This window comes from Drosophila ananassae, chromosome 2L (genome assembly GCF_017639315.1).
Source record: "Drosophila ananassae strain 14024-0371.13 chromosome 2L, ASM1763931v2, whole genome shotgun sequence".
In the NCBI taxonomy this organism is placed as follows: domain Eukaryota; kingdom Metazoa; phylum Arthropoda; class Insecta; order Diptera; family Drosophilidae; genus Drosophila; species Drosophila ananassae.
Genome location: NC_057927.1, coordinates 7,713,779 through 7,726,222, shown reverse-complemented (window position 1 = coordinate 7,726,222; position 12,444 = coordinate 7,713,779). Strand labels below are relative to the sequence as shown.

At 42.0% G+C, this 12,444-nt stretch overlaps 5 protein-coding genes and 1 long non-coding RNA gene across 9 annotated transcripts; 3 read left to right on the top strand and 3 right to left on the bottom strand.

The window, feature by feature from the left end:
* Positions 1-404: 404 nt before the first annotated feature.
* Positions 405-1,842, bottom strand: LOC6502663. Its single transcript, XM_001953792.4, has 2 exons — positions 1,494-1,842; positions 405-1,437 (listed from the first exon to the last, which is right to left on the bottom strand). Exons 1-2 carry the CDS (start codon positions 1,836-1,838, stop codon positions 442-444), a joined length of 1,341 nt encoding a protein of 446 aa, XP_001953828.2. The 5' UTR covers positions 1,839-1,842; the 3' UTR covers positions 405-441.
* Positions 1,843-1,980: 138 nt separating this feature from the next.
* On the bottom strand, positions 1,981-8,979 carry LOC6500742 (acyl-CoA Delta-9 desaturase). Of its 4 annotated transcripts, none has more exons than XM_044718277.1 (5): positions 8,909-8,979; positions 4,174-4,493; positions 3,274-3,610; positions 3,025-3,210; positions 1,981-2,967 (listed from the first exon to the last, which is right to left on the bottom strand). In XM_044718277.1, the coding sequence occupies exons 2-5, from the start codon at positions 4,481-4,483 to the stop codon at positions 2,649-2,651; spliced, it is 1,152 nt and encodes a 383-aa protein (XP_044574212.1). In that variant the 5' UTR covers positions 4,484-4,493; positions 8,909-8,979; the 3' UTR covers positions 1,981-2,648. The 4 variants fall into 4 exon arrangements, with proteins under 4 accessions (XP_044574212.1, XP_014766694.1, XP_044574213.1 ...); XM_014911208.3 differs by lacking the exon at positions 8,909-8,979 and adding an exon at positions 7,160-7,344; XM_044718278.1 differs by lacking the exon at positions 8,909-8,979 and adding an exon at positions 5,066-5,160.
* On the top strand, positions 7,423-8,732 carry LOC116655232. Its single transcript, XR_004310387.1, has 2 exons — positions 7,423-7,570; positions 8,455-8,732. It is a non-coding gene; the product is annotated as an uncharacterized LOC116655232 (long non-coding RNA).
* A 376-nt stretch (positions 8,980-9,355) lies between the features above and the next one.
* LOC123256964 lies at positions 9,356-10,282 on the top strand. The gene has a single exon (XM_044718276.1). The coding sequence runs from the start codon at positions 9,584-9,586 to the stop codon at positions 10,280-10,282; it is 699 nt and encodes a 232-aa protein (XP_044574211.1). The 5' UTR covers positions 9,356-9,583.
* LOC6499829 (mitotic-spindle organizing protein 1) lies at positions 10,228-10,802 on the top strand. The gene has a single exon (XM_001953790.4). The coding sequence runs from the start codon at positions 10,315-10,317 to the stop codon at positions 10,585-10,587; it is 273 nt and encodes a 90-aa protein (XP_001953826.2). The 5' UTR covers positions 10,228-10,314; the 3' UTR covers positions 10,588-10,802.
* Positions 10,726-12,291, bottom strand: LOC6500741 (acyl-CoA Delta-9 desaturase). Its single transcript, XM_001953788.4, has 4 exons — positions 11,874-12,291; positions 11,487-11,823; positions 11,235-11,420; positions 10,726-11,175 (listed from the first exon to the last, which is right to left on the bottom strand). The coding sequence occupies exons 1-4, from the start codon at positions 12,139-12,141 to the stop codon at positions 10,812-10,814; spliced, it is 1,155 nt and encodes a 384-aa protein (XP_001953824.1). The 5' UTR covers positions 12,142-12,291; the 3' UTR covers positions 10,726-10,811.
* Positions 12,292-12,444: the final 153 nt, after the last annotated feature.

Below are 12,444 nucleotides of genomic sequence, written 5' to 3'. Positions count from 1 at the left end.
AAAATATAGTTATGTAACCGTATGACCCTTTATTATAGTGAACAAATATTTATAAAAGAAAGTAAAATGGACTATCCAGTCAGGGTTTCTTGACTCCATTTATTTGTCGATTTCATGGAAATTTTGTAAGGAATGTCAGGAACATTAAAGATTATCTAGAGAATACAGTTTATACATTTTTTTATATACTTATTTAAAAACGTAGCAAATGGACTTCATTAAAGAGAAGTAAGATAACGAACTCGGAGGGAGAGAAACCTTACACACACACCAATGAAAGAGATAATACTCCAGCGCTATCCGATAGGTCCACCCCTAACATCAGAAATTAACAGTCTTTTTTTGAATCAGAGGGTCTTACTAAAAACCGTTACGGATTTATTTTAAAATTTTCACTAAAAATGTATACAAATTGTTCTGTTCTAATACCTTGTATCAAAATTACTTATAAAAATCAAATTTAGATTTGGCATTTTTTGGGGTTTTAGCACCAGGAGGGGACATTGATTTTGAGGAACGTAATCCCTGTGCTAACTTCGACGATTTAACTCTTAATGAGCCTCCCGACCTTGGTCCATATATCGTTTTAATACCGTCCGGGTTAAAAAACGTAGCGTTAGCATTGCTTCTTTTATATTCTAGCATTGGAAGATTTGAATTCCCTGCGACTGAAAATGGAGCTCCCTGGGCTACACTTGCTTGTGCAATACAATTTTCGTTTCTCGCAGAAGTAAACGAAAGTGTTTCAACAGGGGCTGACATCGACCCTTGGCTGGGCTGCCCGAAATACACACATGAATCGCTTCCTTCCGGCGTTCGTATTGAGTAGAGACTGCTTCGAATTGTAATAACCGAAGGGTTCCTAGAATTCGAGTCAATGCTAGACGATTTTCGTTCAGGATTGCCACCCAAAGCCATGAAGCTATTGGGCGTTTGGCCCAAAAAGTCCAACTCCATAGGCGAAACAGTTCTATGTTGACTTCCACTCTTTAAATGGCTAAGGACCTCGACGCTGCTTTCATTTTTGTATCCATCCCCTTCGTTTGTATCTTCACGTTTTTGATAGCAATCCATGTAGAGTTCATGAAGACTGCTGTTCGGGAAGTTCCCAGAGGATATCGAGTTTTGAGCATTGGTGAAGGCGGTGACAGCGGTACGGCATTCCTTGCACACAAGTGGTTGGCACTTTCTAGTTCTATCCTTTGCCTTGAAGCTCGTTTTTAAACATTTTGAAAGGCCATCTTTGGGTTTGTGAGTATCTGGTCCCTTGGATCCTCTCTTTAGAGACGGGATATCTTGCTTCTTTTTCGGCAGGCGCTTGGGGTTACGGAACATCTTCCTAGCTTTTTCCTGTTCGTCTCCGGAAATAGAGTCCGGAGAGAGGGTTCTAGTGGGTGGCTTCAAGGGGTTCAATCGTCCAAGGCTCCGCTTGCCGAGCTGAGAAAGAAAATTTTAAATGGCATATCTTTATTACTTCACATTTCCAAACTTACCATATTTTTATTTGGATTACGGGGAGTAGGATGGCCGGGTACATTTGGGACGGATTTTGGTAAGGCGCGACCCCCATTCCCGAATCCAGGATGATTAAGGGCGAATGCCATTGAGTAAGCTGTTCCTGACTTTGAAACAAGGCCCATGTCGACCAAGTTGTTCAGCGACTGGTGAATGGCGTCGTCCACTTTATGAACGGCCTTGACCCGAGTTCGAGCCATTTGGAGTTTAACCTGCTTAGCAATATCGTCGGTGTTCACAAATTCCTTTTTGGGTCCCTGCAGAAAGCACACTGCCTTGACCACATGCCTATTTACTTTTTTTGGAACATTAAATAGGTCCATTTTGGGCGAAAAAAAAATTTGAAAAAATAAAAACAATTTGATTTTGATTTCTTTTATGTAATTTCTTTCCTTAGAGAGTAATAACTATGTGTTGCCAGTAGAACAGAAAGAGAGAAACTGAAGTGAAACGACTCGTGACATATTCAGGTTACGGAAAGGTCTACTAGGATCTGTCACCCAGAGGCGATTTCCAAATTTATTTTAAACATTTAAAGAAATATCATATGTTTATGTGAAAGTGCCATTTCTAACATCAATCGTTTAGTTTATAGTTATATTAGTTCCTTGATTATTCTGTTGGGTTTTTGGCTTATGCTAAATACTAAAATCTTTCTTATGCAGGTATTTCATGTTCTTTTAAACGGAAAGTATTTCTTCTACTAGTTGTATGAAGTTGTAATTTAAAACGGGTGATTTTTCTCTGATTCCAAAGTGACTTCGAGATAACAGCGAATTAAAAAGCTCCAATGTTCCGTCTATTGTACATCAATATACAGGTTTAAAGCGTTTTATATGCATATGTATAAATACAAAATTATTTTTCATGGCTTTCCAAAGCAATTCCAGAGCGAAAAAAAACAGCTTCCAGAGCTGGTTTAACACAGACTGTATAAAGTTCTCAAGATACAACAAAGAATTATATTAACTTTTTTATCTTAGAATTAATTAAATGGTCTTTTTCTTGCTTCTGCTACTGCTTCTTTACGAAATTGAATCCGCGGACATGTGCAAAACGGAAAATAATTTTTCAATGGTTTTTGATTGATTTCATGCTAAACCCTCCCTCGATTAGCCCTAAGCCCGGTCTGTCTATTCGCTCTTTTTGTGTGTAATCACAGCATCCTCCATTTCCTCCTTGGACTGGTCCTTGTCGCCCCAGCCCCAGGTGGCGTGAGTGCCATCGCCGGTACGCTTGACACGCTTCTGGATGATGTCCGTGGACACGGTCTTCAGGTCGTAGGCCCAGCCAATCTTGGCGAAGAAGTCAATGAAGGCGGTGGTGAAGTTTAGAGAGTATTTGCCGAACTCGGCCGTCTTGTAGTCCCAGGGGAAGACGTGGTGGTAGTTATGCCAGCCCTCGCCGAAGGCAAGGATAGCCACCGAAATGTTCTCAGAGGGGTTAATGAATCTACAAAGATTTTAGTCGGTTAGTTTAATATTATTTTAAAATCATTCTGTTACTCACTTGTCATAGGGGCGACCGCCAAACTTGTGGGCAGCGCTGTTAACCAGCCAGGTTACGTTCAGAATGAAACACCAGCGGAACATGGTAGCCACAAACCAGGAGTTGACGAAGGACTCATCCCAGAAGTACATGGGGACCATCGTAGGCAGAATGAAGCAAGCCAAGGGCATCAAGATCATGTAGTATCTACAGAAACAAATTTTATTGATTAGAATCTATATTTTCAAGAGCAGATAGTAGCAGTCTTACTTCTTTTGGAACATCAGGATGGGATCGGCACGTAGATCAGATAGATCGACTCCCTTGCCCTTGGCTTTCACCTCGGGGTGCTTCTTGCACAGCAGCCAGCCGACATGCGAGAAGAAGAAGCCACGAGTGGCGTTGTGCGGATCGGCATCGGTTTCAGAGTACTTGTGGTGCACGCGATGATCACGGGCCCAATGGTAGGCGGCGTCCTGGAAGGCGATTGTGTTGAAGAGAGCCAGAATCACGCGTAGGGGCCACTTGGCCTTGTAGGAGCGATGGGCCCAAAGGCGATGGGCTCCGGCAGTGATGCCCAATCCAGACACCACGTACATGATGTAGGCTAAAAAAATAATTTAAAAATATGGTTATAAATTAATAGCTGTTTTTTTTTAAATAAATATATTAATATAAGTGACCTCCAACTTGCGTTAAATTTGCGCATTTCGGCTTACTTTCATTGGAATTATGATCGTATTTATAAATTTATTCAGATAAATTATACTCATTTTGGACATAAAAGTTTCAGAATGAAATTTTGTGGTGTTGTGAGGATAAAGGATGATCCTTTGTAATCCTCAAATGAGAAATGTTTATCTCACAAGTGACTTGATTTATTGAAAATTGAAAGTATCGGCACGTACGCAAATGCGTATATGTAGTCACTATTAGCTATTAGATTGTCTCCGATCAGTCGTCTAAGCCGTGTGTTACTTGGACTCCCATAAACGCGACTATGTGAAGGTTATCAGTGCCTTGGAAATTAGATAACCCTCACGGCACGCGCCAGGAAGATGAAAATCGTTGCCATGTCGCACATAAACGCTTGACCATTTACGGCCTTCGTTCTCAAATGTTAAGAAATGTAAATAAAATATGTTTGCAGATTTCAATGACTTCACTTACCGAAAATAATGGTCTGCCACTTGGCGGAGGCAATCATCAAGTAGGCTCCATAGAGAGCCGCCAGATGCAAGTAGCCGAAGGCGATAATATTGCGCCACACGAGTTTCAGGCGGCGCTTTTCGGCCTTCTTCATCGAGACAATGTCCTTGTTGAGGGCACCGTCGGTGGTCTCCACATCGCACTCGAAGAGCACTCCGGTGGAGTCCTGCTGCAGTTTGGTTGGGCTCTGCTCTGAATCAGCGGCGGCTGTGGCCGCGGCGAGCAGCGAGTCCGTGATGGACTGGGCTCCGGCATGGGCGTTGGGTGGCATCTTGCGTCAACTGTGAGTTAAAAAAAAGTATAATTTAGTCGCAAGCTCCAAGTCGCAATACCAAGCAAAGAAACATATAAACAAAAGAGCAATTAGTGTATGCAATGTTGGTGTTTTGAGCAATTAGCTATCTGAACTTGACACGCTTTCGGCAGGTGAGTCTAAATTGTGACCGGACGGACACCTTTGCCATTCTTGCCTAACGCGAGTTGTTTTCATCGCCGACTGAATAAAATATCGATATGATACGGCCGTGTCCTTGTAACAGGACATCCCCACATAAATAATACAAAATGCCGGTGTGAGAAAAAAGCACACGGCGATGGACAGGTGTCGGATTATTCCGTCGAACAAATGGGTCACTGGGAACTTGGCACCTTCGCCCAAGGTTAACAGCCAACGCTGATACATTTAATCTCACTATGTGGGTGTATGTGGGAGCTCGTGGAAAATTCCTTTCTGAAATTCGGCACTGTATTTTTTTCGCACACCAACCACCCACCCACCCAATCACTTGCTGCCTATTAACAAGAATTTCCAATTGCCGTGAAAACACTTGGACTTGTGCTATCGCAGAATTACACTTTGTGGAAAGTTTTCCGCCTGGTTTCAGCTCAAAATATGTTTAATATTTTATATCGCAGCGGCTTTAATTTAACTGTACCGCTTGGTTTGGGTTTTAAAACTGCTGTGCTGAATTTTAGCACTGTGAGAAATCGGCGAAAAGCTCCATTCGCTCGCGCAAGCTCCGAAGATTGGTAAGGGAGCCAAAAGCTAAAGCTTTCGCAGGTGTGTTATTTGCAGATTAGATGTTGGCCAGTTTGCCAGTTTGGCGATTTGCCTATTGCTAAGGTCAGGGTTAATATTGGCTGTTGTGCTGCGGTCTAGACAAGAAGACATTGTCCAATCTTATCGCTTTTGCTATTGCCCAGTTTATGGCGTGAAGGCGGCGTGGGCTTCGGCCTATCTAGCCCCAATCACATGCGATTCACACGCTAATCAATGTTTTTTTTGCATTTCATCAAACAACCAATTATTACACTTGGCAGGGCAGCAAGCGAGATATGAAGTGAACATTAGTCAATTAAACACGTGAACCGGGAGCGGGAAAGGGACCGGGACCGGGACCGGGACCGGGACCGGGACCGGGACCGAGAGCTTAAAAAATCATACGATGCTGACTCAAGACCGAATATAGGAGGGTGATTAGAACTAACATGTTAAGAACTAAATAGCCACTAACAAGGACAAGTGTTTCTACTTTAAATTGTAGATTTTATGTATATTATTAATTTACACCTTTTAATTGTTAAGAATTTCTTTCCACTAAAGAGGGGCCGCTAAATAGTTGTACCTCTTGAAAAAGTCTGTGCGAGTCTATTGACAGAACAGCAGATCACAGAAAAAGCTTTTGAATATGGCGAAAGCCACAGCGCCAGTCAGTGATAGGGGGAGCGGAGAAAAAAGCTTATGGTGGCGTTATGTCAACAAAACAGCAGATTGTTCTTGTTCTAAATGGTGGCCAAAAAGCCGGCAAACTGCTTTCATGGCAACTCAAACAGGCCAGCAGGCTTAGGCCGCACATTGAACTTGAATTTAGCCGCCTCTGGTGGCCTCTTTGCAGATTTTATTGTTTGAGTTTTGAGGGGGCACACAGAAAGTGTGGGAGCTTATAGTAGTATATAGTAGAGAGAGCCCGCCGGAAAGAAAGTACGAAGAGAGCAATTTGCGTCAAATGTTTTTGTTGGAGACCCGTATCACGTTGCAGAAGCGTGATGCTTGTTGCGTCTCTACACTGAGAAAGCATCTCAAAAAATATATACACATAATAGGCAGTCCCAAGCAAAAGAAAACAATAATATTTAATATAGAACACTTCATAGTTTAATATTTTAAAGTGCATCACGTTTTGTTGAGATGCTTCATCTAACAATTGAACACACTTCCAAGTAATCTCCTTTATCGTATAGACTTTAACTAAAACTAGTTCAGCCAGACACGCGGCTTTGGAACTTAACAAGTGCAAATCATTTTCTTCAATTCGACACATTTAATTTGCAATTTAAGCAGAAAATTAACATTGCGTATACGTTATATAATGGCTGCCAAAGTTCATTAACCGAACAAAAAAAAACAAAGGACATTGAATGAATAAAAAACGAAGAAATGCTTGGTCGGGGAAATTAATAGAATGAAGAATTAAATTATCTGCGAACATAAGCCAAAGCTCAACTTGGTAGCTGGAACGCAGTCCTACGAGGAGACTAGATTTGTTAGATTTCAGATTTTATCTTTTACTTTATGCTTCAGACTCTACAAACACTTTTGAAAACCATTAGTTACTTTTATGACACCCTTTGCAAGGGTATTCAAGAAAAAAAAACCAACATTTAACCTTCCTCAAGACCCATTGACCGCTCAACTAAAACCTTCAAACCAAAGAGTAAACTTGAGCCAAGATCGTAGACTTCGGACTTGGCATTATAAATTCACAAATGTGTCTCTTTAAGGGAGGTAATATTCCGGCAGCGGAATAAATTACTGCAGAATTCAGCATAGTGATATTTCTTGCTTGTCGGCTTGGCATTTTACGTAAACACTGGTCACCGAACTAAACTTCTGTTGCAATACAACAAGTCACCAAAAATTGCAGTCGAATCCAGATGAGAAACCAACCTGTTTGCTTTCCCAAAAGTGACACGGCTTTTCTTAAAACTCGCGCTTTTCTTTTTCGGCACAGTCGCAGAAACTAAGACTAAGAAACTAAGGTGTCTGCACTATTTGATTTATTTCTTGTTTGAGGCTTTCGGCTTTTGAGGAGGAGTGCCTTGAGAGCACACGTCCACACGCTAGACGAATTGAGTTCGAACTAACTAAACTTTCGTACACCTGCCAAAACGAAAACATTCGGCTCGGGGAAAAGGCGATCGAGGCGACGTCAGAGCTTTTTCTGTCGGCGTTTGCATTTAGTTGTTATTTCCCCCGAGTTCCCCCAGATTAGCGGCATGCACGTAGCTCAATTTTGGGCCCTAATCTGGAGGAAATTGTAAGCATCGGGCTCATCGTAACCACCCCTAAGTGAGCCGGGTAATTGAATCTAATATTAAACAAAGAAAGGGGAGTTATTTGCAGCCGTGGAGCCGGCCTGTAATACTAGCCAGGTTAGGTTGGTAAACAATGCAATTTTCGGAAAGAGAGCCGCCAGCCAGTCAGCCAGAGGGTTTAGCCTTCGCACTTTGGACCATATATGGTTTGGGACTATTTTACCCAATCTAATCGATGTTTTCTGGTTTGGTCTGAGTTTCCATGATAATGGGTTATCCGTGAATACACCTGGCCTTCTCATAATCTGCTTATAGATAACTTTGCTGTTCTCGAACTTTGGCCGGTTCAAAACCAGTCGGTTAGATCGGCTCTCGGCTCCTCGCAGTTTTGGCCATTAACTTTACATATCGGATCAAAGCCAGACGAAGATATACAAATTATCATATTGTTTTATATTATTAATTCTGTTTTGAATAGAGAATATGAGGTTAGACATGAATGATTTTCAATTTAGTCGTATATCTTTAAAACTAACTAAATAATTAGTCTAGTAGAGTCCCTACGAAATGTCATGCACCTTATTCGCAATCAAGTTAAAGTTTTAACCTTGACAGAATGTTAAGTGGCATAAACATCTCAATGAAAAGCAATTCTTGGAGCTCTAAAGACACGCTATTCTAATCAAAATATATATCAGCATCAGCTAATGCTGGGCGGAGCACAGCTGCGCAGTTGACAGATGAGCTGGCTTTTAATCTGTGCATTGTGCACTTTATCCTCCACATCCATGTATGTTTGTTTAGATTAATCATTTATGAATAAGCAATCTGAAAAATCTTTTAAATTTACTAAAATGTGGTAAGGGAGAATAGATTTAAAAACTCTTTAAAAAGTGTTCTCATCATCATGCTTTCAAAATATTATAGTGCCCTGATGATGGCAACCTGTTGGACCACTTCAAAGGGGAATTATGATGACATTTTCAAGAACAACGTGGCGTAATCTCACGATGGACAACGCAGCAGGAGTTAGAACATCTGATAGAGGAACGTGCGATGCCGAATGCCCCTGAAAGGGTTATAACCGCTGGGCATGAGCTCTGACGTCACAGTGGCGTGCGCATTAAGGTCGAATGTAAACAACTTGGGTGCATCTAACCGTCTATAATGTAATAAATTACTAAATAAATTTCCATTGATCTTAATCACCCAAGACTCTTATCAGCCAAATAAGAAAAACGCCGACAGCAGTCCAAGTCACGTTTACGCGTGCCACACTTCAATACATACAGATTAAGTTTCCTAGCCAACGTACTCTTGTGAGGACACTTAGAATTATTGTTTCTTGGGTTACAAATTATTGTCACTCGGCAAAACTCACCGAAATGTCTTTAAATCCTTTGAAAATGGCTCAACTTATGTTCGCTGAAGAATTGGCTGGCTGTAGAGATGACATAACTACATTAGAAGAAGAAGAACATGCAAGCCGAAGGCTATATCGTTTTATCGATAGTTATATGGCATTCAAAAAATTGTAACTCCTTTTATGGTTTAAAATTCGTTTTTCTCTTTTTTAAATAATTCTAACATTTGAAGGGTATTTTTAGCCTTTAATCTCTCATATTTTCAATTATTTTTGAAAAAATGTTAATAATATTCATTAAAAAAGGAGTATTAGAAAACTAATAAGAAATTGAGTGTATTTTGAACTTTGATATTTTTGATATCTTTGATATTTTCAATTATTTTTGAAAAATATATATTAAAGAAATTTCATATATTCTAAAACCACTTAAAAATATTTATTGAAAAAAGGAATATTAATAGAAATCAAACAAGAAAATCAATTATTACGCCATCGTTTGGGTTTTGGGTGATAAGAAAGCCATTCCTTTCCGGAAATAATAAGATAAGTTGCATTCGATAATACAATTTGGATTTTGGCCTTCATTGTTTAATCTTAACAGTATAACCTTGACAGTCACATCAGAAAATTTAAATCAAAGCAAACGATTATCCAAGATCGAGCGTTTCAGAAATAATAGATCCTACTATCATGGAAACAAATCAAGTAAAACTTCTTAAGTCTATCTTTTTGGCTGTGGCGCGCTGCATGATCGTGTCCAATTTTGTGGCGGATGGAATGGACTGCATCAAGAACTGTCGCTTCAAGGCGATGGAGCTGAATTTGACCTGGAACTGTGGAATTGATCTCGCCGAACTCTACCTTCTCCTACTCGGAATGGTTCAGTTAATAGCCTCCATTTTGGTTGTGGCCAAAAAAGAGAAGGTCTTGGCTACCGGAATGCTTTGGATGGCGGCCCATTTGCGCCTCGCCACTAATCCGCTGCCACGGAGCTTTCTGATGTACCTTGAAGTGCTGGGAGCGATCGCTGCTCTCTTTGTAGCCATGCTTGATTCGTGCTGTGAGGTAGTGATCGCTTTCCTGGCGGTCACTTACTTGAATTGCCATGATTTTGACTGCCCGCTGTGGCATCTGGTCTACAAGTACATAATAAAACTACTGGTGACGTTGGTATTGGTCGGATATAGGCTTAAGATATCTGCTACCCTGCTAATCCTGATCATAACCATCCACTGCTGGGATGCTTACGCCTTTTGGCGCGAGCCCTTCGCTCAGGAGAACTTTGAAATTCGCGACCGGAAGCTTTTCCACTTTTGGAACAAGGTCACGGTCATGGGAGGCCTATTGATCTCCTTCCTACGTAGCCAATATCGCTTTGACATTTTCTAAATTGTCAACGCGACCAGAAAATAAAACAAACAATGTCACAAGGAAAAACTAATGCCCATGCCTGGAAGAGAGAGCCGGAAGCGGTGCCGAGGGGCCACAAAGTCAGTGGTAGTTTCCTTAGCTTGCACACATCGCCGCCCCTGCATATTGCCCTACATGGTATGTCGTCACTCATCAACTCCCGGCTGCCCAAGACTGCGCTTGATCTCTGTCTCGAGCTCCTGGAGGTGGGCGTCAATGCACAGGCCTTGGCCGACGTAGTCCTTAAAGTGCTGGCGGTGAAGGAGAATACGCAAAAGAAGTGATCCCCTCAAGCTTTCCACCGAAAACTTTCCTACAGACGACGACCACGACAACAACGGCCGGCAAAACGATTAGGCTTATCATTTCCGACCTGACCAACCCTCAACCCGCAACGGCTGCTCACAATTAAACACAAAAAATCCGTATTTCGATAACAAATATCAGTTATATATTTAGCACGAATAAAACCATTAACACTATCATAAGAAGACTATAATTAAGTGAGTTAATTATTGACGAAATGGGCTGCCGACACGCCGGTAGATAATCTCCGTTTCGTTCTACGTTTATGAACTATCACATATTTCCTTTCTTCAGGGGTCATGTCCTTGTCGCCCCATCCCCACAGAGCATGGCTGCCGTCTCCAGTCCGTTTCGAGCGCTTCTGGATCATGTCCGGAGTTACCGACTTACGGTCGTAGGCCCAACCGAGGGTGCCACAGAAGTCGATGAAGATGGTACCCAAGCCCATGGTGAAGTTCCCCAGCTCAGAGGTTCTATAGTCCCAAGGAAAGACGTGGTGAAAGTTGTGCCAGCCTTCCCCAAAAGTCATCACGGAAACGTAGGCATTCTGTGAAGGATTCATGGTTCTGGGCAGAAAGGGAAGAATCAATTGGAAGGCGGTTCTATTAATGTTTTTGGATCTTACGTGTCATAGGGTCTTCCACCGTACTTGTGAGCTGCGCTATTCACCAACCAGGTCATGTTCAGTTGCAAGCACCAGCGAAACAAGGTGGCCACAAAGAGAGAACACTCCAAGGACTCATTCCAGCACAGCATGGGTAGCACTGTGGGCAGGATGAAGCAGGACAAGGGCATTAAAGTGTAATAGTGCCTACCAAAAAAACACAATGAAATTAAAGCAAAGATTACTAGATTAAAAGAAGAACATGTCACCCACTTGTGCTGGAACATAACCAACGGATCCTTTCGAAGGTCGGACATATTAAGGCCCTTCCCCTTTAACGTCACTTCCGGGTGCTTCTTGCAGAGAAGCCAGCCAATGTGCGAGTAGAAGAAGCCCCTGGAAGTGTTGTGCGGATCGGCATCAGTTTCGGAGTACTTATGGTGCATTCTGTGGTCGCGCACCCAGTGGTAGATGGAATCCTGGAACGCAATCGTATTGAATATCGTCAGGATCAGGCGCATTGGCCACTTGGCTTTGTAGGATCGATGAGACCACAGGCGATGGGCGCCTACTGTTACGCCCAGCATTCCGCAGCTATATAGAACGGCAGCTAAGATAGGAGTTAGTACGATCCAGGGGTTAAGATGTAGAATAATATACCAAATATGGTGGTGTAGAACTTGGCCTTTGCAAATATCAAGTATCCGCCATAGAGGGCGGCCAGGTGGACCATTGCGAACAGGATAATGTTCCGCCAGACCCACACCAGTTTTCGGTCATCCGCCCGTTTCAGGTTACAGGTGTCTATCAGCCGCCCTCCGTCGATGGTCTCCACATCGCAGTCGAAGAGTACTCCCGTCTGTTCCGAGGGAGCGTCGTCACTTTTCCAGTTGTCTGGTGCTTCTATGGATCTGCTGTACGGGGCCATGTTAAGAAGAACTTGAACTAAACAGTACGATTCTTAAACTTCAATGTTAACAGAATCGGAATCCCTATATTTGTATTTCATTTAACTTAAAGCACACTGATTGGATTGGAATCGACCACTTTCTTTTATTGCAACTTTCCAATTGATTCCAAGATTGGGAAAGATCCGAGAGTGACAGAAATTGAATCATTTAAAATTCAAATTAACCACCAAAAGTCACTCGTCAAATTATATCTCGTAATGATACTATTTTTGTTGATAGTACTAAGTGATGCGACCCAGTTTCCATTGGGTCGAAGTTGT

Coding starts and splice junctions, on each gene's coding strand:
- LOC6502663 (XM_001953792.4), bottom strand. CDS start 1,838: ATGGACCTATTTAATGTTCCAAAAAAAGTAAATAGGCATGTGGTCAAG. Junction 1,438..1,493: donor GTAATCCAAATAAAAATATG/GTAAGTTTGGAA, acceptor TTTCTTTCTCAG/CTCGGCAAGCGGAGCCTTGG.
- LOC6500742 (XM_044718277.1), bottom strand. CDS start 4,483: ATGCCACCCAACGCCCATGCCGGAGCCCAGTCCATCACGGACTCGCTG. Junction 3,611..4,173: donor GTGGCAGACCATTATTTTCG/GTAAGTGAAGTC, acceptor TTATTTTTTTAG/CCTACATCATGTACGTGGTG. Junction 2,968..3,024: donor GGCGGTCGCCCCTATGACAA/GTGAGTAACAGA, acceptor AAATCTTTGTAG/ATTCATTAACCCCTCTGAGA.
- LOC123256964 (XM_044718276.1), top strand. CDS start 9,584: ATGGAAACAAATCAAGTAAAACTTCTTAAGTCTATCTTTTTGGCTGTG.
- LOC6499829 (XM_001953790.4), top strand. CDS start 10,315: ATGTCACAAGGAAAAACTAATGCCCATGCCTGGAAGAGAGAGCCGGAA.
- LOC6500741 (XM_001953788.4), bottom strand. CDS start 12,141: ATGGCCCCGTACAGCAGATCCATAGAAGCACCAGACAACTGGAAAAGT. Junction 11,824..11,873: donor GTTCTACACCACCATATTTG/GTATATTATTCT, acceptor CTCCTATCTTAG/CTGCCGTTCTATATAGCTGC. Junction 11,176..11,234: donor GGTGGAAGACCCTATGACAC/GTAAGATCCAAA, acceptor CTTTCTGCCCAG/AACCATGAATCCTTCACAGA.